Here is a 25255-nt window from a genome sequence, read left to right as displayed (position 1 = left end):
TAGAGTGTTCCTTAAATGGAAAGCATAGTGTTCCTTTGATGGAAAGCCCAGTGTTCCTTTAATGGAAAGCATAGTGTTCCTTTAATGGAAAGCCCAGTGTTCCTTTGATGGAAAGCCTAGTGTTCCTTTAATGGAAAGCATAGTGTTCATTTTATGAAAGTATATAGGATGTTCCTTCTATGGAGAATATATATATAGAGTGTCCTTCAATGAAGAATATAGATAGTAGGATAATAGTAATAGTTCTTTTAATAGATATTATGTGACGTCCTCTTATGGATATTTATACAAGATTAAGATATGTAAGTATGTAAGATATGTGTATGTACTGTCTGTCGCCTGATTAAGTAGAACTCACTCAGCGTAGCTAACTTTTAGTATGCACACAGGTGTATATGTTTATCGAGAAGGCATGAGGATGACACATGGCATGGATTGAACGGCTGGCATATGAAGATAGAAGAAACGATGTTTTAACTATGATGTCTTATGTTATGGTTTTAAAGAAAAGATTAAATGTTTTGTAACGAATGATTAATATTTTATATTCCGCGAAAGTTTTAATTAACTTTGGTTTATAAGAACTGTGTTTATGAGTAAATCCGACGCTAAAGTAGGGCTACCGGGAACGGGGCCTTACAAATGTTTCTTAAGTCATTTGGTCATGCACCGAAGGTTGTTGTTACTGATCAAGACCCTGCTATGAAGCAAGCTATTGCAGCTGTGTTTCCAAATACAAGGCATAGGTTGTGCATGTGGCATATCATGAAGAAAGTTGCTGACAAGGTAACTTTTCTTAATTGTGTTTTAAGCAGTTTTTGAATAATGAGTGTTTTAAAAGCGTTTAACGGCAATAGTCTTTATCTTTTGTGACAGCGAGCGTTACACAAGCATTTTAACATGTTTTTTTGTGTTATCAGGTGGGGCTGATTTATGTAACAATGAAGATTTTAAGAGTAGGCTGTGTAACATTGTGTGGACTGATTCAATTAGTCCTTCAGAATTTGAGGAAAAATGGCAGGCTATAATGGTTGATTTTGAGCCTGACAAGAATAAATGGCTTACTGATATGTATGAAATCAGGTTTGATTGGATACCTGCGTTTTATAGAGATGAACTTTTGTCTGGATTGATGCGTACAACATCAAGATCAGAGAGCGAAAACCATATTTTTGGAAAAGCTACAAATTCTCAATTAACATTAGTTGAGTTTTTTAACCATTTTGATTTTTGTACGGAGATAAAGAGATACAATGGCAGACGGTATGATCATGATAGTAGGTACACGTATCCGCAGTTAGAAACCCGAAGTTATCTTGAAAGGGAAGCACTTAGGATATATACAAGAGCTATATTAAATGATCTTCAAGATGAAATGAATGAAATTGTTGGTGGTGTTTCACAATTCAGTTCTTGTGAAGAAGAAGGAGGGTTTTTGAGGTGCAAAATAATGGATTTTAATGCGTATGTTACAAGTTTTTTGGAGGTAATTTTCGAGTGTTTATTAAGTGTTTTTAGTTTTAAAGTTGTTTTAGTTTAAGTTAATTAACAAGCGTTAGATAACCATTTGACTTTTTTTAGGTTGTGTTTAAGAAGGACGGTGAGTTTGGTGAAGAGTCTATTGCAACATGCTCCTGCAAAAGATTCGAACAATATGGTTTGTTGTGTCGGCATATTTTCTTCGTCATGAATATGTATCAAGTAAAGAAATTCCCTAAAATATATATAAATGATCGTTGGAGGAAAGAGGCTGCGGTGAATATCAGAACAGTTCCAATATCAGAGTTTGGTAATGATCAGAACAGGAAAATAAAAGTATTTCAAGAGAAATAAAGTATGCCGGTGAATACCTTATCAATAGTTATGTTGCAGATATTGATGAATTAATTAAAGTTAGAGATGAGATGAATTTGATGATTGAAAAAGCAGACTTAACTCGGTATGAAAGGGTATGTCCATCTAAAAGGGATAGATTTGCTGCTGTCCTAGGTTTTGAGCAGCCATCAGAAGTTACGGTTCGTGTACCTACTAGAATAAGAAACAAGGGTCGTGGGTCGTACAAAAGAATTGAATCAAAGAAAGAGATAGCCATTAGTCACTCTGGGAAGGGTTATAGGGAATGTCAAATTTGTCACGTAAGTGGGCACAATAGCAGAACTTGTAAAGCATTGCAGCAGCAACCGCAACAATGAATTCGTAGTTGGTTAGTTTTTTTGTTTTTTTTTCGGTTGTGTGTTATGTTGTTAACTTTTTTTATACAAGCATTTCACTAACGTATATCAGGCGTATGACGAGCGTATGATAATCAAACATATAACAAAAGAAGGCAACATCATAACAAAAGATAAAAATATTTTATTTATTTATTTTTTTATTACATGGGGTTACACCCCATCAGACCCCATCATCATCAGACCCCACCATCAGACCCCCCCATCATCAGACCCCACCATCATCAGACCCCCATCAGACTCCGTCAGCCCCCATCAACCCACACCCCATCAACCCCCACCGCTCCCTGCTTCTTGATCTTCTCACGCCCATCTTCCTTGAACTCATTGTTGGCTGACAAATTTGAAACCGTGTCAGCCAACGTACCATAGACGGAGTCGTAGCATGCAGTCTGCTGTTTGAGGAACTCAGCAGCCTGTGCCTTGAACTCACTGTCAGGTAGCTCCAGGAGTTCATTGCATCAAGAGTTTTTGAATTCTCTTGAAGCACATATGTCTGTGAGTGTTGAAGGGCGTTGAGAAACTTCTCGTCTTTTTGTTTCTCAAGATCAAGCTTGGCCTTGACCATGCTTTTTACTGATTTATCGGATGAAAACATTTTTGTGTGTTTGTTTTTTTTTTTTTTGAGTTTTTTGTGTGATATGATTTAGAACAATGAAGGTAAAATACATAGACATAATTTGGATGTCTATTAATTTTGGGTAGTTGAGATAGAGTTTATCAATGTCATTTAATTTGATGTAGGTTATGATCATCACACAAACTGCAGATGAGTTGTTATAAATGTAATTTTAAGTTTTGGACAAAACTAGATTGGAAATTAGTTTCTTTTTAATGAGATTCGATGGCTAGCGTGTAAAAGCGTACAAGAGCGTTTAAGTACGAAAATCTATTTTTCTTTTTGTCAGATGAGTTGTAATAAATGTATTTTTAAATTTTATTTAGAGTGATAAAAGCGTGATATATATATTTTTTTAATCTTTGTTTGTTTGTTGACATAGTGTAAATTTAATTTAAGTGATTTGATGTAGGCTATCATAACAAAAACATGCTTTTATTTGGAAGTCAATTTTGATAGATGAGTTGTTATAAATGTAATTTTAAGTTTTTATTTAGTGTGATAAAAGCGTGATATATATATATTTTTTAATATTTTTGTTTGGTTGTTGACATAGTGGAAAGTTAATTTAAGTGATTTGATGTAGGCTGTGATTACAAAATTTTGGCAGATGAGTTGTTATAAATGTAATTTTAAGTTTTTGACAAAACTAGATTAGAAATTAGTTTCTTTTTAACGAGATTCGATGGCTAGCGTGTAAAAGCGTACAAGAGCGTTCAGTTGTTTTTAGGGTGAGTTGTTATATTTAATTTAAGTGATTTGATGTAGGCTATGATTACAAAAATCTTTTTTTAATTTGGACTTCAATTTTGGCAGATGAGTTGTTATAAATGTAATTTTAAGTTTTTGACAAAACTATATTAGAAATTAGTTTCTTTTTAACGAGATTCGATGGCTAGCGTGTAAAAGCGTACAAGAGCGTTCAGTTGTTTTTTGCTCATTATAAGCGAGCATATATTAATGAGCTTAAATTGTTCGTATGTTGTGTCCGTGAGCATACAGTTATAAGCGTGGTCAAGCGTGTTGTCCTTTTATTATTATTTTTTACACTATTTTGGTCCGTGAATATGCAGTTGTTTTTTGTCCTTTTTGTACTATTCGTTCCGTGGTATTTTTTCTATATATATGTTATATTTTGTCACAGTCATACACACCCATCTCAAAATCAGTTATAATGGATGCCTCATCATCATCATCATCTTTCAAGGAAGCGTTGAAGATGAAAATTGTTGAGTAGATAGCCGCCGACAAAGCTTGCCATGACAAGCTAACACATGAGTTTGTGATGCTTAATAATAACATGGATTACAGGGATGTTATTACGAATGTTCTTGTCAAAATGCCTGCTAGTGCTATACGAGATCTTGTTGTTTTGTTTATGGTTGACATAGGGAAGAATGAGTTAAAAGAGTTCAAAGAATTATCAAAGGCAATTCTTGAGCTAAACTGTTCAATGAAATTGAAGTTGGATTTTCTCAAGTCAATATTAGAGTAGGAGGCAAGTGGGTGATGTTTGAGAGTTTGATCAGTGTTTTGTATGGTTTTTGTTAATCATGTACTCCCATGGTATTTTGTGTGGTAATAATAAAATTCCAATGTTTTTTGTTAGTTGATTTTTCCAAACATAAGTACATTGACCAAAATAGACTAAAATAGACAACAAAGTCAAATTAGTTGCTGCCTTATTTTGAGTTCTTCAACAATTTGCTCCCCGGACATTTTGGTGTCGTTTGCTAAATTGTTATGCCTTCTCGATTAGAGTCTCTCTTTTCTTGTTTATATCTGAAAGAAGGATTTTGGCCAAATACTTTGTCCTCAACTTTTTTAGCTGATTCTGTTGTTTAGGACATTATTTGTAAAATCCACATGTCCATGGTTTCTTCCCGTCATACATCTCCATGTGTCTCATTGTAAAAATCCCACAATCTACCCCGTTTTCGGTTGTTCTCCATGACATCCTTAATCTTGTCATTGGAGCCTTTTTGATTTGTTCAGCAATGGGGTGATTGATTTTCTTAAGATACATGTAGAAGATGTTTTTCTAAAAATACATTAAAAGCAGTTAATTATTTAACAATTTTATAATAAATTTTTTTGTTGAGAGAGTTTATTGAGCGTTTACCAGGATTTGTGGATTCTTGTTGTATCTTTCTTCAAAAAGTCGTTTGATTTCTTTTTGTTTGTCTTCTGCCTTTTTAAACATTTGATTAGCTGGTACTTCTTGATGTGCACTGTTGTCAAGCAACTCTATCACTCTGGTTTGAAGGTTGAAAACAACCACATAGAAGTGATCTCTATGTAGTATTGGCACGAAGAAAATAGTAACTTCCTTCATTGCTTTGATATCACACCTCATCATCTGTTTCTCAACGTTTTTTGTAAACATATCGAGTGTTTGTTCGTTTGTGTGACCAAATGCCTCATTATAATGGTCACTTGTTTGCATGTTAAAGAGTTTAACAATCATTTAACAAGAGTTAACAAGCATTTAAGATAACATGTATAATTAAAGCATACCAACAGTGTGCTTGTACCGAAGAGCCTGAATGGTGATTCTGCAGATTTTTTCTTTTCCTCAAAGTTCAAGAGTTCACAGAATGCATCCATTGCGTTTGTTGTTAGATACAAACCAGGACAAAAGCTCTCAAAAATCACCTTAAATGAATATGTGTAAGTATCCTTGAAAACCTCTTCCCATATGTCGTCGAGGCAAAAACATATATACTCCGCAATTGTTTTTTCACAATCTGTGACTGATGTGTTTAGTTCAACCTCTTTTAAAACATATGGTGATCTCAATGCAGGAGGTAACTTTTTCTTTCTTTCTTCTCTCACCAACTCTTTGTCTTTATTTTCTTGCATTAATGATACCGGAGATGTAACTTTAGGTATCATTTTTGAAGTTGATGTCGGTGTTTTGAAATTTTCACTTGGTGACATAGCAGCATCACAAACAGAATTTTTCTCTTGGTTTTTCTCTTCAACCCTAGTAACAGAAAAACAACAAGTTCAAGTCACTGAAGCAGATTACCAAAAAATTTTATATAAACCAAATGAATCTTTTTTCTGTCTTACCTATAGTATCTTCTAGAGTTGCATCAGTTATGAGATCAACACCATCTTTGTTTTCACCCCCTTGTATCATCTCTGATGCAATTGCACTAGACTCTTGGGCTTTTGTAGGAACATGTACCACATCAGCTCCAAGCGAGATAACTGTGAAGCAATAAGTGTGAGAGTTAGAAAGCATTTATGTATGAAACTAGTAACAAAATATAGACTAGCGTTCAATACCTTCAACTTCTTTTGGAATTTCAGCTTCTTTTTGACTTTTTGCGACAGTTTGTTCCATCTTGTTGTCTTTCGTTCCAACTTGTGTATCTTTCATATGAAATATAAACATATTAACACGAGTGTTTGACAAGCGTTTAAGTTGTATAAAGATAAATTTAAGCATATTAATACCTTCTTTTGCCCATGCAAGTACAGTAGAGACAACTGAATCAAGTTTATTATTCCCTTCTAGCTCTATTACTATAATTTCTTCATCTTTGTTTACTTGAGATTCATTACCAATGACAGCTGTCATATAAAATTTTATTAATAATATTCTTTCAAGTTGTATAAAAGAAGTTTTTAATTTATTTACCTTTTTCGGGATCCTTAACATCTGTATTTACCACTGCATCACCACCCCTTGCACCACTAACCCTTGCATCATCAACAGTTTCCCCATATTTTTTCTTTTCTTCTGACAGATTATAAACTTCTGGAATATCTGGGATTCAAATTTTAGATATAAGAGTTTGTTGAGCGTTTATAGTATAAGTATATAGAATTGTACCACTACCTTCTTCACCAACCACAGTATCTGAACCAACTACTGCATCTGAATGAACTGACTCAACTGCGGCAGCTGTATAAGAAGTGTGAACTTACAAAGACAAATATATATATATATATATATATATATATATATATTGATTAAAAATTAGATTGCTTTTCTTACCTAAATTAAGGAGTGTGTTGTTTTTCACAGTTTCACTTTCTTGTGTTTTGGTAACCACATTAGGATTGAATATGTCTTCCCAATCACAACACCTAGCAAAGATATGTAGATTTGATAGATGTTTTTCCTTCCCTTCATGGACCAATTCATTGATTTCTTTGCAAAGTATTTCAAATTTCTTCATCTTCTTATCCATTTTCTTATTCCAAGACTGTAAAATGAAAATTTAGTTATTAATTAAATTAAGATATTTTTTATTTGATGGATGTCTCACCTTTTCTTCCTTTGTTTCTTTTGGTGGTAGGTAAGCAGATATTTCAGACAACTGAAGTGGGGTCATATAAAAGTCGACCAGTCCTGCGTGTGTGTCCCCAATGGCATTTTAAACTCAAATGTGAATACGTATCATCATCATCATTATCAAATTCGCCATCGGCATTGTGATCGGCATTATCTGATTTTGTTTCACTTCCCCCATCTGTTCCTGACATTTGTTAATGTATCATTAAAAGAAATACACATTAGATGAAAATAACAAGTTTTTTGTTACCATGTTTTTGGTTTTCACCATCTGTATCAGGCCGATGTATCGCGTTGTCATCAGTAGGTGCTCCACCAACTGTTTTTGCAGGTTTATCAGCAGAAGGAATATCAATTGTATTATCAGTAGCAGATGCAATCCCACCAGCAGATGCAATCTCAGGAGTTATCTTGTCACCGGTGGCTGCAATCTCACCAGCAGATGCATCATCATCTTTACCAGCAGTTGCAGCATCAGCAGTATCATCTTTAGCTGCAATCTCACCAGCAGTTGCAATCTCAGGAATTATCTTGTCACCGGTGGCTGCAATCTCACCAGAAGCTTCAACATCATCATTACAAGCAGCATCAGCAGTATCATCTTTGGCTTCCTCATTTTCAACATCATTCTCATATGCAGGAGCGTTTTCCTCGTTTTCAGAATCATCATCTAAAGGAGGTCCATTATTATACAAGTATTTGTCCATCCTTGCAAGAGTTGTTGTTGTTATGTAGTTGACTGCAAGTGTTGTGACTGGAGCCCCAAATGTACCATATTTCTTCTGGTACTCATGTGTGTAAAGCATGGCAAGAAAGGTGATTGGACCGTTGTATTGTGCATTGACATCTTTCCATTCTTCCTTTGTCATCTTTAGGTTTTCAATTACATAGTCGCACCGGTCCATATTTGGAATATCTGTGAGATTATCGATTGCGAAGATGAATCATTGGTTGATTGTTGTTGATTTTGTAATAAAACCTATACATGTGTTGAACAACACAAGGAAATTAATTTTAAACATGTCACCAACTCCTTGATCATCCGTTAATTTCTCTCTCACATGCTTTATAGTTATTCTTGGAGTCGGGAATTGGTTCTTGAACATATCAGTAGTCGCATCATCCCCCAACCTTGGTCTACTCCTGTCTAAAACGGGTATTTTGCCCATTGGTATACCCAACACCTCATGAACTTTTGTTGTTGTTATCTTAATAACACCACTTTCGATGTTCAATTCATTAAACCGTTGATCATAGTTCATCAGCAACCAATGTCCTAACATTGATGGAGTTTGGGTAATTTGCAGGTTTAATATTGAACCAAACCCCATTTCTTTCAAACAATCTTTTTGGGCAGAGCTCATTGCACTCACTGCATTGACAATGTTAAATGGTGCACATCTGAGCTGCAACTTTCTGTCTAGAAATTCAACAAAAGGTTTCCTTTGTACCCTCTCAGCTCGTTTCTTTTCTTTAACAACCTTCCTCCTTGGTTTTTGGAAGTCTGAGTCCAAACTACTCTCTTCCACCTCTTTCCTCTTCTATGATAAAAATTTGTTGATTGGAACTTCAAAGTTCGAATCAGAGTTTGCTTCAACATGTTTTGTCTTAAGCTTTTTGACTCCGACATCAACTTGTTTTGTTTTAACCTTTCGCTTAACTGATCACACATAAAACTCAGATGTAAAATAACTATAAAATGCTCATCAAACGCCTAATACTATATGCAAACAACACTGCTAAACGCATCTGTTAAAGATCCTGTTATTCAGTCATCTTAAACAAGACTCCCAAACGCATGCCAAACGCTTGCCAAACACACAAGACCAGTTAAGGAACATGTTATTCAGTCATCTCAAACAAGACTACAAAACGCATGCCAAACGCTAGCCACACGCACAAGACTAGTTTAAGGAACCTGTTTGTTAGCCATTACAAACAAGACTACCAAACGCATGCCAAACGCACAAGACCAGTTAAGGAACCTGTTAGTCAGCCAACACAAACAAGACTTCCAAACGCATGTCAAACGCTAGCCAAACGCACAAAACCAGTTAAGGAACATATTATTCAATTATCACAAACAAGACTTCCAAACGCATGTCAAACGCTACCCAAACGCACAAGACCAGTTAAGGAACCTATTATTCAGTCATCACAAACAAGATTACCAAACGCATGTCAAACGCTAGCCAAACGCACAAGACCAGTTAAAGAACCTATTATTCAGTCATCACAAACAAGATTACCAAACGCATGTCAAACGCTAGCCAAACGCACAAGACCAGTTAAGGAACCTATTATTCAGTCATCACAAACAAGCATACCAATGGTGAAATCAACCCAAACGCTTGTCAAACGCATATAAACAGAGGTTAATAGACAACGTAATAACTAATAATTAATACAATTTAAGATTAAGTTAAACCCTAAAACGATTACATTTTACTGATTTGTTGTCAAACGCTCATTAAATCCTCTCTAAAACCTAAAACGATTACTAGAATAATAAACAAACACCTGATTTATTAGTAATCTGAGGTTTATCTTGTTTAAACTTTGATCTTCGTTCCTTCGTTGAAGCAGATGAGTTAGGGTTCTTTGTTTTATCCAACTTCATTTTTCGATTGAATGTAGTATGTTAGTTGATTGAATGTAGTTGCTTCGTTGCCGGAACAGTTGATAGGCTTTTAGTTGATTGAATAAGTACGCTTCGTCGCCGAGATTAGTTGATTAATAGGTTTGATTATTGAGAGTGATTTTAGGATACTAATGGAAACTAATTGACGATCTTACCCTTTTTGAATAATAGAGGCGCGTTTTTTGAAAATTTTGATCGACGCTTCCTGGTGTCGCGTACGCTTCGTACGATAGAGGATTAATGTACAGTAATCTCCCTCTCTCTCTCTCTCTATATATATATATATATATATATATATATATATATATATATATATATATATATATATATATATATATATATATAGGGGTGGGTTATTCTAAAAAGAAGTTGTTTCCTAGGAAGACTAGGAATAAATCATAGCCATTGGATCATGTTAATCAATGGTTGAGATTTAAAATTACCAATAACCGACATAGTTTCCTAGGATTGTTTTTTCACCATCATTTGTAGTGCCAAGTGTCAAAAATTTGTTGGTTCTTACCATTCCTAGGAAACTCCTTATTCTTATTTGAACCCTTTTATATATAATATATATATATATATATATAGAAAATGGTTAAAATAAAAATACATAGTTTTGTAGGAAGAGTAGGAATGGCATATAGAGTTTGGAAACTATGTAGCCTAAATCCTTGATCTTAGAAAACTATTTGCTATTTTGAAAACTACCAATCTCAACCACTAGATCCTAGATCCAAGGGCCTAGATTTATTCTTGATATTCTTAAAAAACTATTTCTTTTTATTATAACTCACCCCTATATATAGATAGTTAGATATATATATATAATTATTTATGTTACCTATTTTATTTTCAATCTTAACAGATAATATAATACTTTTCTTCCTTCAAATGATTTTCAACAAATTGATGAAGCAACAAGATTTGATTTTCTGCAAATTCACATATTCCTTTCCTAAGCACAAGTCAAATGTTTGTTTGGCCCACATACATGGCCAAAGAATGTTCTTTCTCTCCTCACAGATTATCTCTAATCTTGCCATCAAAGTTTTATGTTACAAGTTGTCTATAAAACTAGTTTTTGGCCGGTACTCATTATCATCTTGTCTTGATAACCATATTCGATATAAAAACGGGTCGTAACATATATTAAAAGCCCATCTTATTAGACCGCAAATCAATAAACTCACTTGAGTGGGCATTCATTTCATGGATTTTGGAATATCAGTGAGTTTGGCCGATGCATTGAAGCAAAACCGCTACCATGCCAGGAGATGCTTTGAGCGGTATGTCACAAACTGTGTAATAAAAACATTCAAGTTCATTTTTGTTTTTTCGGTTATATTAATCACTTTTAATCCAAATAATATAATAATGCTTTACTTTCATATATAGCTTTACATCACGTGGAAAAAGATTTGTTAAGCCCCAAGAATTGATATCCATAATTGAAAAAACCATTGAAGACAAGCTTGAAAGAACCAAGGTCTTGGAGGGTACACTGGGACAAATCCTGAGTTACACACAGGTTATTATTATTTAGTAAAATAAAAAAATAAGAAAATAAATAAGATTTGGACTAGGGGTGTTAAGCGGGTCGTGTTCGCACGTCCAACACGTCACGAACCCGAAAATTATGTAAATTCACGAATTTGTTGTTAGCACAGTCCTTTTGACCCGAAAGTTTTTTATTTTAATTGTTTTCACATATTGATTACTAATACTTTAAATCAACATTTTACAATAAAGAAAATAGCAATTTATACACAAATCAACAATTTAATTATAAAATATTATGTCAATTTCAATTTTAATTTTAAACTTTGATGCACGCTACTCAGCCAATTTAAGACACGTGAACCTGAACATAATTACCCACATATTTGACTCGAACACTACCCATTTAACTTGATTTTTTTTATTTTTTATCGTTTTCACATATTAACTAACAATACTTGAAATATACATTTTTATACCAGACAATACTAATTTATATAAAAACTAACATTTAATTATGAAAATTTTATTTTTAGTTTTAATTTTGCAAAAGATACCCAACCAATTAATTTATTGCATAACAAATATTAACACGCTTAGTTTTCGGTATGCGCACATAATGTATATACCTGATTTTTTTATTTTATATTTTCTTTTTTATCGTTTTCACAAACCTCATTACATCAAATAAGTTGTGCTATTATTATTATTTTATTATTTGATGATAATCATGATACATGTGGTGAATGTGGTGAATATGGATGCAGGATGCAGTTGTGATTCCACCGTATGTTGTTTTAGGGTTGAGGGTGAATCCAGGACAATGGGCGTATGTTAAGGTTAACGCCGATGACGTCACTGTTGACTCTCTTACACCTTCACAATATTTGAAGTTTAAGGAATCCATCTACGATCAAGAATGGTACGGCGTCGTATTATTATAACCATATATATTGTTCAAAAGTTACCATCTGCATGAAACATATTGGATATATAATTAATACCTGAAATGCATATTGTTCATTTTAATGATCTGCGAGTACTAAAAAGAGTTTCATAAGCAGGGCAAAGGACGAAAATGCCCTTGAACTCGATTTCGGAGCATTTGATATAGGCACACCGCGCCTTATCCTCCCTTCGTCTATCGGCAATGGACTCGGCTACATTTCAAAGTTCATGACTTCTAGAATCAATGGGGATCTAGACAACGCAAAGCCATTACTTGACCACTTGCTAGCTCTAAATTATCATGGAGAGGTAAACATCATAATCATATATGGAACTGCTAGGTTAGAAATCCGTGTATTATAACTTATAAGAGTTACATGAAAAAAGTATTAAGCGGTCAATATTGAAGAATTAAAAAATATAAAAAGACATTTGAGATAAGATATAACTGAAATTACTTGTAGGTTACTAACCAACAATTTAATACGTTTGAAGTGAAAATATCTATCATAAATTACTATATTTAATTTAATATATTTACTATATTATATATTATATATTTTTACTGTAAATACAAAATGATGAAGTAAAAGAAGCAAGAAAAAATCTTGGCTAATAGAATTGTGATATGTGACACAACGGTTATTTATTAGATATAGAAGATTGCTGTTTCAGGTCATGTTTTAGGTCATGTTTTATATCTAACGTATAAATAAAAGTAACTAGTTTTAATCAACTCTCAAGGTCAAACGAGCCAACCGTGTAAAGAACTACATATTTTGGCCTGACCCATGCCCACATCTTATGATGTATATGAACATGGTTTTCTTTTGCAGAAGCTTATGATCAATGAGACATTAGACACAGTTTCAAAGCTACAAAAAGCGTTAATAGTTGCGGATGTCTACTTATCTGCACACCCGAAAGATGATCAATATAGTACCTTGCACCCCAAGTAATCTATAAAAAGAGTCTTTTCTTAACAACATTATAAATTTGACAACTTAACAATTGCAAATCATAGGCTCAAAGAATGGGGATTCGAGAAAGGATGGGGGGATACTGCTGAAAGAGTTAGGGAAACAATGAAAATGCTTTCGGAGATTCTTCAAGCTCCCGATCCGATTAACATGGAATCGTTCTTTAGCAGGCTTCCGGTCATATTTAATGTTGTCATCTTTTCCATTCATGGTTACTTTGGACAATCCGATGTTCTTGGATTACCAGATACCGGAGGCCAGGTGAGTCATTTATACGGTCAAACGCAGCGTTGACCAATGTCAAAACCGACATGATTCAAAACATTAATTGTTGTGTAGGTTGTTTACATTCTTGATCAAGTGAAAGCACTAGAGGAGGAGATCTTGCTAAGAATAAAACAGCAAGGGCTGAATGCAAAGCCTCGGATTCTTGTGGTATGTTTTCCCAACACGACATAAGTAAATCAAGTTTTGGTTGGCATATGTTTATAAACGTGTCATGCTCAGGTTGACGTGTTTTTTTTATCAATTATCAACGGGATGTGTTCAATTGGCATGTTCAGTCTGTGTAGTTAAACAGTTCGGATCACTAATCCGTTTAACCCAAACTTTTACAATCCACCAACCCGATCAACACGTTTGCAACTTGCTTATTACTCGCCAACCCGTTCGACACGTTTGGATAAACGGGTTAGACGATTCGTGTTCGGGTTGCATGATTTTAAGTCTCTCTGGGCTAGGGTTGATGTTTTTGACACGAATACAAATACGGGTTGTGTTCGGATTGAACAGTTCAACCTGTCAACCCGGCACAGTTGATACCCATGGATTCAAGATTCATGAATCATGATTTTTTATGTTTTGATATAATCCAAATGACCATAAATCTGCAGGTGAGTCGACTCATTCCCGATGCACAAGGAACAAAATGTAATGAGGAGATGGAACCAATCTTGAACACTAGTCATTCACACATCCTTCGGGTTCCTTTCGGAACCTCAAAAGGCGTTGTCCCTCAATGGGTTTCGCGGTTTGACATCTACCCGTATCTTGAAAGATTCTCTCAGGCAAGTCCCACGTACTTTTGGGTTCAAAACTAGGGATTTATATACTAGAATATTATCTGAGTTTAGTTATGTTAAGCCCACGGGCTAAGTTAGGTTTTAAGTTAACTTAAAGCCTAACCTGGCTCGTGCGGTTAACATAACTAAACTTCAATAATATTCTAATATTTTTATCACTGCCGGGTGGTTTAACTATGATATGTTCATATGATATTTAGGATGCTGCATCTAAAATTCTAGAGGTAATGGAGTGTAAACCAGATCTCATACTTGGAAACTACACAGATGGAAACATTGTGGCCTCTCTTATGGCCAAGAAGTTTGGAGTAACACAGGTTTTATAAAATTCTACAATTTAAATTTCTAATGTGCCGTTATACATTAAGTTCTTCGAGTCACAGTTTTCTGTCATAACCTCAGGGAACGATTGCACACGCGTTAGAGAAAACCAAGTACGAGAATTCCGACGTTAACTGGAAAACCTTTGAAAAAAAGTATCATTTTTCGTGTCAATTTACCGCGGATTTGATCTCCATGAATGCTGCAGATTTCATAATCACAAGCACTTACCAAGAAATTGTGGGAAGGTTAGACGTTTAAAACCCAAGATTAGATTGTAGGAACATTGAATAAATCTCTGATCGTTTTTGTTCGAGTACAGTAAGCAAAGGCCTGGACAGTATGAGACCCATGAAGCGTTTAGTATGCCTGGACTATGTAGAGTTGTGTCGGGAATCAATGTGTTCGATCCAAAGTTCAACATTGCTTCACCTGGTGCGGAACAATCGGTTTATTTTCCATACACGGAGAAAGAGAAACGGTTAAAGTCTTTTCATCCCGCAATCAAAGAACTACTTTTCAACGAACAAGACAATGACGAGCATATGTAAGATTCTTCGGTACTTTAGTTTCTGAAAACCGTTCGGTTATAGTCTTTTTGGTTTTGCCATTTAGGCTTGATACACTTTGGTCTAAGATAAATTACCCAGTATATTGAATTTAGTTCTGAAATTTTGTGCCCAATATTTCTTTTTGTTATTTAGTTTTTAATTTATAATTATAGATTTGGGTCGGTTTTCTCGGTCTCATACACATCGCTAAAATGTTGTGTTGACGCGTTCCTTTTATTTGTCGAATAGGGGATATCTGGCGGATATAACCAAGCCGATAATATTCTCAATGGCAAGGCTCGATACAGTGAAGAACATAACGGGATTAACCGAGTGGTATGGGAAGAACAACCGACTCAGAAGTCTTGTGAACTTGGTTGTTGTTGCAGGGTTCTTTGACCCATCAAAATCTAAAGACCGAGAAGAGATGGCGGAAATCAAGAAAATGCATGAACTAATAGAGAAATACAAACTCAAGGGTCAAATGAGATGGATAGCGGCTCAAAACGATAGGGCCCGCAACGGAGAATTGTATCGATGTATTGCCGACACAAAAGGGGCCTTTATGCAGCCTGCATTGTATGAAGCTTTCGGGCTCACGGTTATTGAGGCCATGAACTGTGGCCTTCCGACTTTTGCAACCAACCAAGGCGGGCCTGCAGAGATCATTGTTGACGGGGTTTCAGGGTTTCATATCGATCCCAATAACGGAGATGAATCGACCAACAAGATTGCTGATTTCTTCACCAAATGCAAAGTCGATGCTGAGTACTGGGACCGAGTGTCGCGAGATGGACTACAACGTATTTACGAGAGGTAGGTTATAACTAATGTTTTCAGAACTGGGCCGGGCAACGAACTAGTCAACTTAATAGTTCGCTAGTCGGACCGGCTAGGCAGTTTTATGAAAATACTTTCAAATTCGGTGTAAAATTGCAATTTTAATGAAAGATAAAACACATAAATAAATAAAATATGGAGTCTCTAGTAATAAAAGACTCATCAAACGATACTTTGAAATAAAAAAAAATAATGGAAATTAAAAAATAAGAAATCTGGTCCGACAACTCACCCTGGTCCGGTCTACTAGTCCCAATCGGTTCATCAATCCGACCAAAAGCCGGCCGGTTCAAATAGAAAACGGTTAAACAGGCTTAACTGAACTGGTTCAATGCCCTGTTCCCGGTTGGTCCAGTCCAATCGTGACTGGGTTGATCATACCTAGGCCCTAGTGGTGTTTATTTGGACAAAACCGGACCGAAACCGAAAGTAGCTGGATGAATCTAAATGGCCCAGATTATCTTTGAATTGAGCTAACAATATATATTTTTCAGCTACACATGGAAGATGTATGCCAACAAAGCATTAAACATGGGATCGATGTACGGTTTCTGGAGGCAACTAAACAAAGAGAATAAGCAAGCAAAGCAGCGATACATCGACGTCTTGTATAACTTACAATTCAAGAAACTGGTGAGTTATTTTCCGACACTCCATGTTGACCACACCTATGCTTTAATAGTGTTCATACGTCTGCCTAAACACTTTCAATGGTTTTTTACAGGCAAAAACAATTGAAAGCCCTGAATTTGTCACTCCTAAACTTCAAGAACCAGTGAAAACCGAACCAGTAAAACAACCACTTGCAGAACCTCAAGAGCCGGTGCAAGAAGTGGTGGCAGCAAGAGAAACCCGACTGCCACAGATGGAGTTGACCAAGCTGGGTCAACAGACGGGATACTTACAAGACGGGTCAGCTCTAATAAACAATGCAAGAAAACCGTTTCTTGTTCTTGTTTCGGTGTTAATAGTTGCATATGCATCTAAGAGCTTGTATAAGTATTTCAAATAGAGCAAATATGTAACTGGAATAATAAATATACATATTCATAAATAAAACACAAATTCATGATTATAGTTAAAACCAAATACGAAACTTATTATATTTTTCAAACCAAGTATGTATGTACAATTTATAAAATAGCACGATTTTGTACAGTGGAAATAAACCGAGTAACCGTATTATACACATATTTGTGAGGAGTCTTACATATGAGCCGATGCCTTGCAAACGGGACACCAGTTCTTTAACCGCAACCATTGGTTAATACACGCAGCATGGAAACCGTGATCACATCTCATGCTACCTATCTCATCTCCTGATATAAATTCTTCCTGGAAAACACGAAATTAAACTACATATTTCGTCGCTAATTTACAGATATGAAGATACATATAAAAAGGTGTTTAGGTTTCAAAAGTTAGTAATAAATATTGAGAATATAATAAATGAACGATTCACGAACGCAAACAAAAAAAGGAACAAACGTAACTGGGCATATATGAAGAAACATAACCGAGGGAACACCAATTATCAGTAAACATGAACATCAATATGTTGGGTCTAAACAAAATAATAAAACCTAAAACAAATTATGATGAGTGATATTTTAATTTAATAAATTAAGCTAAATTGCAATGGACCCAAAAAAAATTATCATATAAACGATCGTAAACAAACGAACTAATAAAACATAAACTGAAGGAACATAAGTGAACGTAAACAAGCAGGACATGAAGAAGCATAAAATGAACATACGTTACAAACAAGAATGAACAAGCGAGACACGTGTTCATGTTCGTTTGTTAAAGTAAATGAATAAAAAATTTGGTTCATATTCGTTCGTTTATCAAAAAATGAACATAAACGAACTTCTCGCCAAACAGTTCAAAAAAATTAATTTAAAATGTAACAATATTTCACAATTGTTAAGGATATTTGACAAATAATAAATACCTGACAAATACTGCATTTTGTGTCATTTAAACACCAATCGCCTCGTAATTTACATTCATTTATATGTAATGGTTTGTATACACCTATTTTAAGGCATTTTGATAGCTCCTCTTCAGATAATGCAGTGCTCACTACACCTATTTCATCCTCTAGAGCTAATAGTTCCTGCAAGCAAAAGTCAAACATTTGACACCAAAAGTCAAATATTTGAAACTGAAAGTCAAATGTTGACTATTATTGATCAAAAAGGCAAAACGACTAACCTCATAGGACATGTTATCAATGTCGAGTCGCATGCCCCTATATTGATCATAGAAGTTGAAACCGCCAAGAAATGTATTTCCCAGAATTTGCTGCAAATTTGACTTGTTTATGGGTAAATTAGTCAATTTTTGACTTTGTTTAAATTGGTAAAGTTAGTTATTAACATAACATGAAAACAGATAAAGCAGGTACATGCGCAAAACCTAACAAATTTTTATATTAGAAAATAACTCAGATTATTATTGCATAAATATAGATTTTGAAATGATAAGTAACACATTATTATTATATTATAAATCCAACAAAAAAACATTAAAAAAATGCTGTTACTATTTTTTTAAAGTTACCTCATATGATAAACCATCATCTTGATCAATCCTCTCAAGTGCAAGTAATACCTTCACAACACAACACGAAAACAAACAAAACATTAACTACAAACTAATAAAAATATATATATATATAAATGGTTACCCCTTAGATCAAATGAAAAACATTTCAACCTGTTTCCTTATCATCAGTGACGATACGGGTTAAAAATTTTATCTAGAGCCGAATGAAAAAAATTTCTGAGAAAAAGAAAAAGGTCAAATGTGTCAAAACGAGTTAAAAAATTACATTTGCAATCGAATCCACATTATCAGTAATCACATCAGCAGATTGCATTGAAGACTGATTATCCACACGAGCATTAACAGGCCTTCGAGTCCTAACCGAACAACCACCACCACCACTTCCTCTAACAGACGAGCTCGTTTCTCCTTCTGTTGACCTCCGTTTGACCATATTATTCCTCCTACCACGATCAACCAAACCACTTTGACCATCTTGGTCCGCAAGACCCGGTCTTTGACCGTAAACTTTCCTTACTCTCATGCTAGACGATGATCCCACTTCACCTGTTCTACCAACTGGCTTCAAAGTCAACACACGGGTTGACTTGCGTTGAGTGTCTCGAGCCTTTGACTTAAGCTTGCCATGGTTAAGCTCGTTTTGTTTGAGCTTGTTGACTTTTTGGGTATGGTTTGCATGATTAAGTCTTCCACTGCATCCAATTCTGTTGCAGAACTGAATAACTTCTTCATCTCTAGAATTTGATTTCTTCTTAGGGGCAGAATTCCAAGCAACAGATCTTTTTCCAGAGTACATATCCATATTCAAGGCGTTTCACGTTTATTATCTGTCACAAAAAAGTATTCTTGTTATAAATTCAATAGGTTTTTTTTATTAAAATCAATCCAAAAACGAATCATAAATTCAAAGTTTTAAATATGCAATAACAGATGTTCGAGTAATCACCAAAACCTCAATGAATAAATTCCAAATAAACAGATTTCCAAAAAGGTGCATACAAGATTATTAAATTATCATACGCAGTGTTGTAAAAAGCGGTGATTAACCGATGCAATTTCAGCTGATTGGACCTAAAATTCAGTAAACTTCGGTCAAAAGCTTTGAAGTATTTGAACTTATTAATTCAATCCGACTAATAAATTTGAAAACTTTTGTATTAAATTTCAAAAACATTTGTGTGTGTGTGTATAAGTTTGAAAAATTACATATAAAAGTCCAATCCGATTAATAAGTTTGAAAAGTTATATATAAAATTGTGAAAAATTTTGTGTGTGTGTGTATATAATTTTAAAAAAATTACACATAAAATTCCAATCCGATTAAGCGCAAGTAAGTACCCCACCACCCAACTAACAACTAATAACTAATGAATTATACAAAAACATATGAGGGCAGCAAAAGTTTAAAAAGATGATCATCAAATAATCATATATTTATTCAGTACACCAAACTATTCAATTAATCACAAATAAGATAGACAAAAATATACCCAGTTTGCAATACTTATTTGATGATCAGTCATGAAGAACATGAACAAGTTGATCATCAATCAAAGCATAGATAATAAACAATAATAATAATAATAATAATCGGTGATGAAAGATGTTGAAATTATTATTATTATTGTTAAGGCTTACCGAACTGAAGGAAGAGAGGGATTGGAGGATTGTGGCCGATGAAATTGAAGGGAAGAAGTATTAATAATAATAATAATAATAATAATAATATCTGTAAAGTTAATAAGGTGGGATAAAGACGCAAAGCAATCAAAGGAAGAAAGAAACAAAAGGAACTGAAATACCGGCATGTCTTGGTGCTTCAAAGTGGTCAACTATAGTGGGGTGGTTTTAGAATTTAGACTCACACCCTTTTTCATTGGTAACAACCAAGCCAATTCAAGTACAATTTGACAAGTGTTTAGGAATCCTTTTATACTATTAAAACAAATTAGTTTGCCTTTACATGTCTCTTTTCTATTGAATGATTTTCTTTCTTTTAAAATATATCTTGCACTTCTCTATATTTTTTACCAATTAAATAAATCAAAAATAAAATCAATGCCACCTCAATGTCATGTCATCAATTCTATTCATACTAATGTCAACTTATCCTCTAACCTATATTTAAACAATAACATTTCTTAATTTTTTACCCTAATCATGTTTTTCTTTTTTTCTCTAATAGCCGGATCTTCTTTCATCATCTCTCATATTCCGGCCAATCCAAATCTATATCTTTCTTAATTATTTTCTGGTAAGTTTCTATTATATGTTAAATTCCGATTGTTGATATATGTATTTCCGGCAATATTATATTTCTTCCGATTATTGTTTCCTCTAATCTTTTTATGTTTCTTTTAATTGTTAACTAATTTTATTAAAATCAGTTTAGTTTATTTTGGACGTGTTTACGTTTTTCCGGTAAGTATTGACGGTAATTTTTTCCGGTTATGTGTTATACTTATAACAATGATGATTGTTTTATATTTATTAGTATTTTTTTTTAATTTTTCGTGTTCTTTTGTTTGACATACTGTTAATCTATGTTCTAGATCAAAATTATGTTCATCCATCGACGATATCAAAATCGGAGATTCCATGGTTAAAAACCATATTTCTTATTTTCCGGTAAGACATTCAATTTTTCCGGTTACAAATTAAAAATCAAATATTCCATAATATCAACATTAATATTCTACTTTCTAATTTCAGGTCAATGCCAAGACTAATAGATGTTCATTTATCTAGAAATTCTACAAAAAAAATCCGACATACCATGGTCATTGTCACAATATCGTTTTTCCGGTACATCTTTTAAATTTTCCGGTTATTAACTATAATTCAAAAAACCATAATATCAATATTAATTTTTGATTTTATTATTTCAGGTTATTTTCCGACTCATATAATATGATTTCATGATGGATCAAGACTTTATAAGATGTATTTTTATTATATTATCATGCATAGATTTTCTTTTTTGAATATTCATATATTTCAATATTTCAATTTCATAAATTTTAGTTAAAGCTAAATATTAATCTATATCTTGATGTATATTTTGTTTTCCGGCGCCTTAATAAATGACACAATTAACTATTCCATTAATTCAAATTATTTAGTTTGACTTTCTTAATTATGGTCATAACAGGATTCCCATTTTATATGCATTGACTTTCTCAATTAACTATTTCCTAATTTTGTTGCTTAATACAATTTATTTCATTCACATTTTATACACAATTTCTTTCCTTAATTTTTTAAAGAAAACGTATTTTACAAATTAACTTCATTTTTTTTCTCATTTACTATTTGGCCATATCAATGATAATTATAAAATAACATTTACACATACATAGAACTTTGTTACTACCTTTTATAATATAATTATTGTATTCCCTTTTATATAAAAATTTAAATCTTAACGAAATACAAATTAATTTGCAATCATTTCACCCAACTCAAAGTTAATATGAGTTTACTGTAATTGTATATACTTTTGGTGTATCATAAAAACTTAATTTTAAATTAATTATCAATAATTTACATAATAATAATTTATCTAACATTAAATGTCCATAATCTATAAATAATAATACATAATAACAGGTTTACTAATTTACATAAATAAGTAAATCAAGATATCGAATTTATTTATGGTATCTCTTTACATTTTTGGTATATTATTTAAATTTGAATTTGAATTTCTAATTAATGTCCATACTAATTATTTGACTAACATTTACATGAAATATTAACATGTTTCCTATTTAACAGGTTTCCTTTAATTGTTTGACTAACATTTGAATTTCTAATTAATGTTTATTCGTTCCTTCATTTTGTATATATAACCGAATTAACATCAATATTGTAATTTGTATACTTTAATTATCCCATAATTTATATAATTTAATTATACATAATTTACATAATAATAAGTTCCCATAAATTTGAATTTATAATTAATGTTCATAATAATGGTTTGACCAACATTTACATGGAATATATACCAACATTCAGATTATGTTTAAGGTAACATATTAAAATTATATTTTACAAGTATGTTATTATTTTTATTTTTGTTTAAAGATTACAAGTTACCATTCATACCATTACAAATTCAAAATTCGTTCTAAATGTTAAAACAACTCATAACTTCAATTCTTTATTTTTATTTACCGTATTGTTTATAGTTTTGGTATATCATAAAAAATTAATTTGAAATTAATTATCCATCCATAATTTACATAATAATAAGTTCTCTAAAATTAATGGTTCACAATCGGTAGATAATAATAAGTTTACAATTTTACATAAATAATTAAATGAAGGTCTCGATTTTCTCTGTAGTATTTCTCTACATTTTTTTGTATATGATTTATATTTGAATTCCTATTTAATGTCTATAATAATTGTTTGTCAAACATAATTGTTTTTATATATGTTTTCCATTATTATATTGACTATAACCGTATCTTAATAATTACCAAAAATTATAATTCAGATTATGTTAAATTATTAAAATTATACTTTACAAGTATGTTATTACTTTTACTATTTTTTGTTCTAGATATTTCAAAAAATACTACCTTAGAAAGTTACCATTCAGACTATTATTTTTATTTTTGTTATAAAATTACAAGTTACCAAATTTGTAATCAATGTTAAAACAACTCAGAACTTCAATTCTTTATTTTTGTTTACCCTAATTGTATATAGTTTTTAATTTTTTTCTATTTTTATAAATTCATTCCTTAATATGGTTTAACCGAAATAATACCATAATTATCTCATTATTATAATTTATATGATTTGACTTTCTTTATTTGTTAAAAAACTCAAATGAAGAAGTTATAAACTAAATAAATTTCCGACCGATTTAAGTATTTGGCCATTCACATTAAATCATTTTTGACCATTCATATTAAATCGTTTTAAATTTTAAATAACATTTACATAGTAAATATAACTTTCTTGAAATATATCAACATGATTTAAGTACTTTTAAATTTAAGATTTGCACTCACAAATTATGTCCATATAAAAGTTAACATACATTTATTTTAACTATTGTAACATTTTTAATTAAATATTCTCTTAAAATCCATTATTATATTATTAAGAGTTACTATTAATTGTATTAAGTTTGCATCAAGCAAAATAAAAAACAGTGGACACATTTTGGATTTTAAAAAATGCATATATATTAAGTTGACATTTTGAAGTCAAAAAATGACATTTTAAAATTAAAAGTTAGACCTTTTAATTCAAACATGGTGTGTTAATTTTTTTTCAAGATAGTACGTTACTAACTATAATTTTTTCAAGATGGTAATATTTAATTCAAACATGGTTTGTAATAAATGATTTTAATTGATGTGCAAATAAACACGGGTACCATCTTATAGTAATAAATATTATAGTTATTAATGCGTAATAAATTTCTTAGATAAAGTTCACCTTTTGAATCAACACTGAGATAAAAGTTTTGTTGAATCGACATTGTAGAATTGTTTTATTGTTTTGGAGACTAGTTTCCTTTGTTTGCTTATTATTGTACTAATGATAAAAGTTATAAAATATTTTAACTTTTCGTTTATCTTTGTTAGTCTTTGTATGTTTTGTATTTGATTCAAATAAGTTATGATGTTTTATAATTCATGTAAAAGTATCAATTTTTTATAATTACAACATTTGCATTTCATTAAATTTATTTGATGTTACATATATATCATGTTTTTAAATATGTTCCACCGTGTGTAACACATGTACTATCATAAATCAATATTGGAATCCAATGATCTTTTTCTTTTAAGAGATTTAGATCACTTAAAGCTTGCTAATGTTAAAAAGAAATGGCACATTTGAATTTGGAAAATGAAGTTAGTGATAAATGTTTTTCAAGATGGCAATATTTAATTCAAACATGGTTTGTAATAAATGATTTAAATCTCTGGCCTAAAGTCAACCGAAAAGGTAAGACATTAAAAATAATAATGTAATATGTATCAGTTTGTCTAAATATAATATTTCATGAAATCTAAATGTGTAGACTAAAAACATTTTTTTAAACTTCTTCGTAGGATATGTGTACGCCTTCGTCCAACCAGTTCATTCTGATTTCAATTTCTGAAGATGTTATTCTTGACCGTCTTTCATCGCTTGACGAAAAGGTTATTTCTTTACCTATCATTGATGCAAAACTCAAGCGCAAGTTGGATGACACTTATGATATTCATGATGACACTTGTATGTCTGCAAACAAGACGAAGGTTGACGAAGAACCAATTGTTGATGCTAATGTTGGTGAGGGAGATACCGTTGGAATGCAAAAGATATAAAATGGACGGATTTGGAATTTTCATAATAAATGCAACGTTTTGCATGCATGTTTACTTTATTTTTTTGGTTTGAGATTGGATGTTTTTGTGTTTATTGTCCTTTATTTGACATTATCAATTTGGTTTTATTTGTCGTGTTTGAATTTCATATGGATAGCAATGAATTTTTGTTTTCCTAATGTTATGTGTCGTTTTATATTTGTATTCTCTATTCTCCTTGGTTTATAGTTCACACCAACTACTATGTTTATTCTTTCTAATGTTAGTTTAAAAATAACATATTTTTTATAAAACTTTAAATTAGGGAATCTTCATCAT

General features: G+C 32.4%; 2 protein-coding genes across 4 annotated transcripts; one reads left to right on the top strand and one right to left on the bottom strand.

Annotated features, from left to right (window-relative positions):
- Nucleotides 1-10737: 10737 nt before the first annotated feature.
- Nucleotides 10738-17034, top strand: LOC143589720 (sucrose synthase 7-like). Its single transcript, XM_077070404.1, has 14 exons — nucleotides 10738-11089; nucleotides 11199-11331; nucleotides 12068-12222; nucleotides 12365-12557; nucleotides 13085-13203; nucleotides 13273-13489; nucleotides 13568-13663; nucleotides 14122-14295; nucleotides 14511-14627; nucleotides 14713-14879; nucleotides 14954-15178; nucleotides 15432-15998; nucleotides 16517-16655; nucleotides 16747-17034. Exons 1-14 carry the CDS (start codon nucleotides 11013-11015, stop codon nucleotides 17032-17034), a joined length of 2667 nt encoding a protein of 888 aa, XP_076926519.1. The 5' UTR covers nucleotides 10738-11012.
- A 46-nt stretch (nucleotides 17035-17080) lies between these two features.
- LOC143589721 (uncharacterized) lies at nucleotides 17081-20406 on the bottom strand. Of its 3 annotated transcripts, none has more exons than XM_077070405.1 (6): nucleotides 20235-20406; nucleotides 18862-19423; nucleotides 18591-18641; nucleotides 18243-18344; nucleotides 17980-18144; nucleotides 17081-17357 (listed from the first exon to the last, which is right to left on the bottom strand). In XM_077070405.1, the coding sequence occupies exons 2-6, from the start codon at nucleotides 19396-19398 to the stop codon at nucleotides 17229-17231; spliced, it is 984 nt and encodes a 327-aa protein (XP_076926520.1). In that variant the 5' UTR covers nucleotides 19399-19423; nucleotides 20235-20406; the 3' UTR covers nucleotides 17081-17228. The 3 variants fall into 3 exon arrangements, with proteins under 3 accessions (XP_076926520.1, XP_076926522.1, XP_076926521.1); XM_077070407.1 differs by having other exon boundaries at nucleotides 18243-18332; XM_077070406.1 differs by having other exon boundaries at nucleotides 20240-20395.
- Nucleotides 20407-25255: the final 4849 nt, after the last annotated feature.

This window comes from Bidens hawaiensis, unplaced genomic scaffold (genome assembly GCF_021521415.1).
Source record: "Bidens hawaiensis isolate Kalapana, Puna unplaced genomic scaffold, B.hawaiensis_p1.1 tig00037757_1, whole genome shotgun sequence".
NCBI classification, from domain to species: Eukaryota; Viridiplantae; Streptophyta; class Magnoliopsida; order Asterales; family Asteraceae; genus Bidens; species Bidens hawaiensis.
This window is presented reverse-complemented; position numbering and strand designations above follow the sequence as displayed.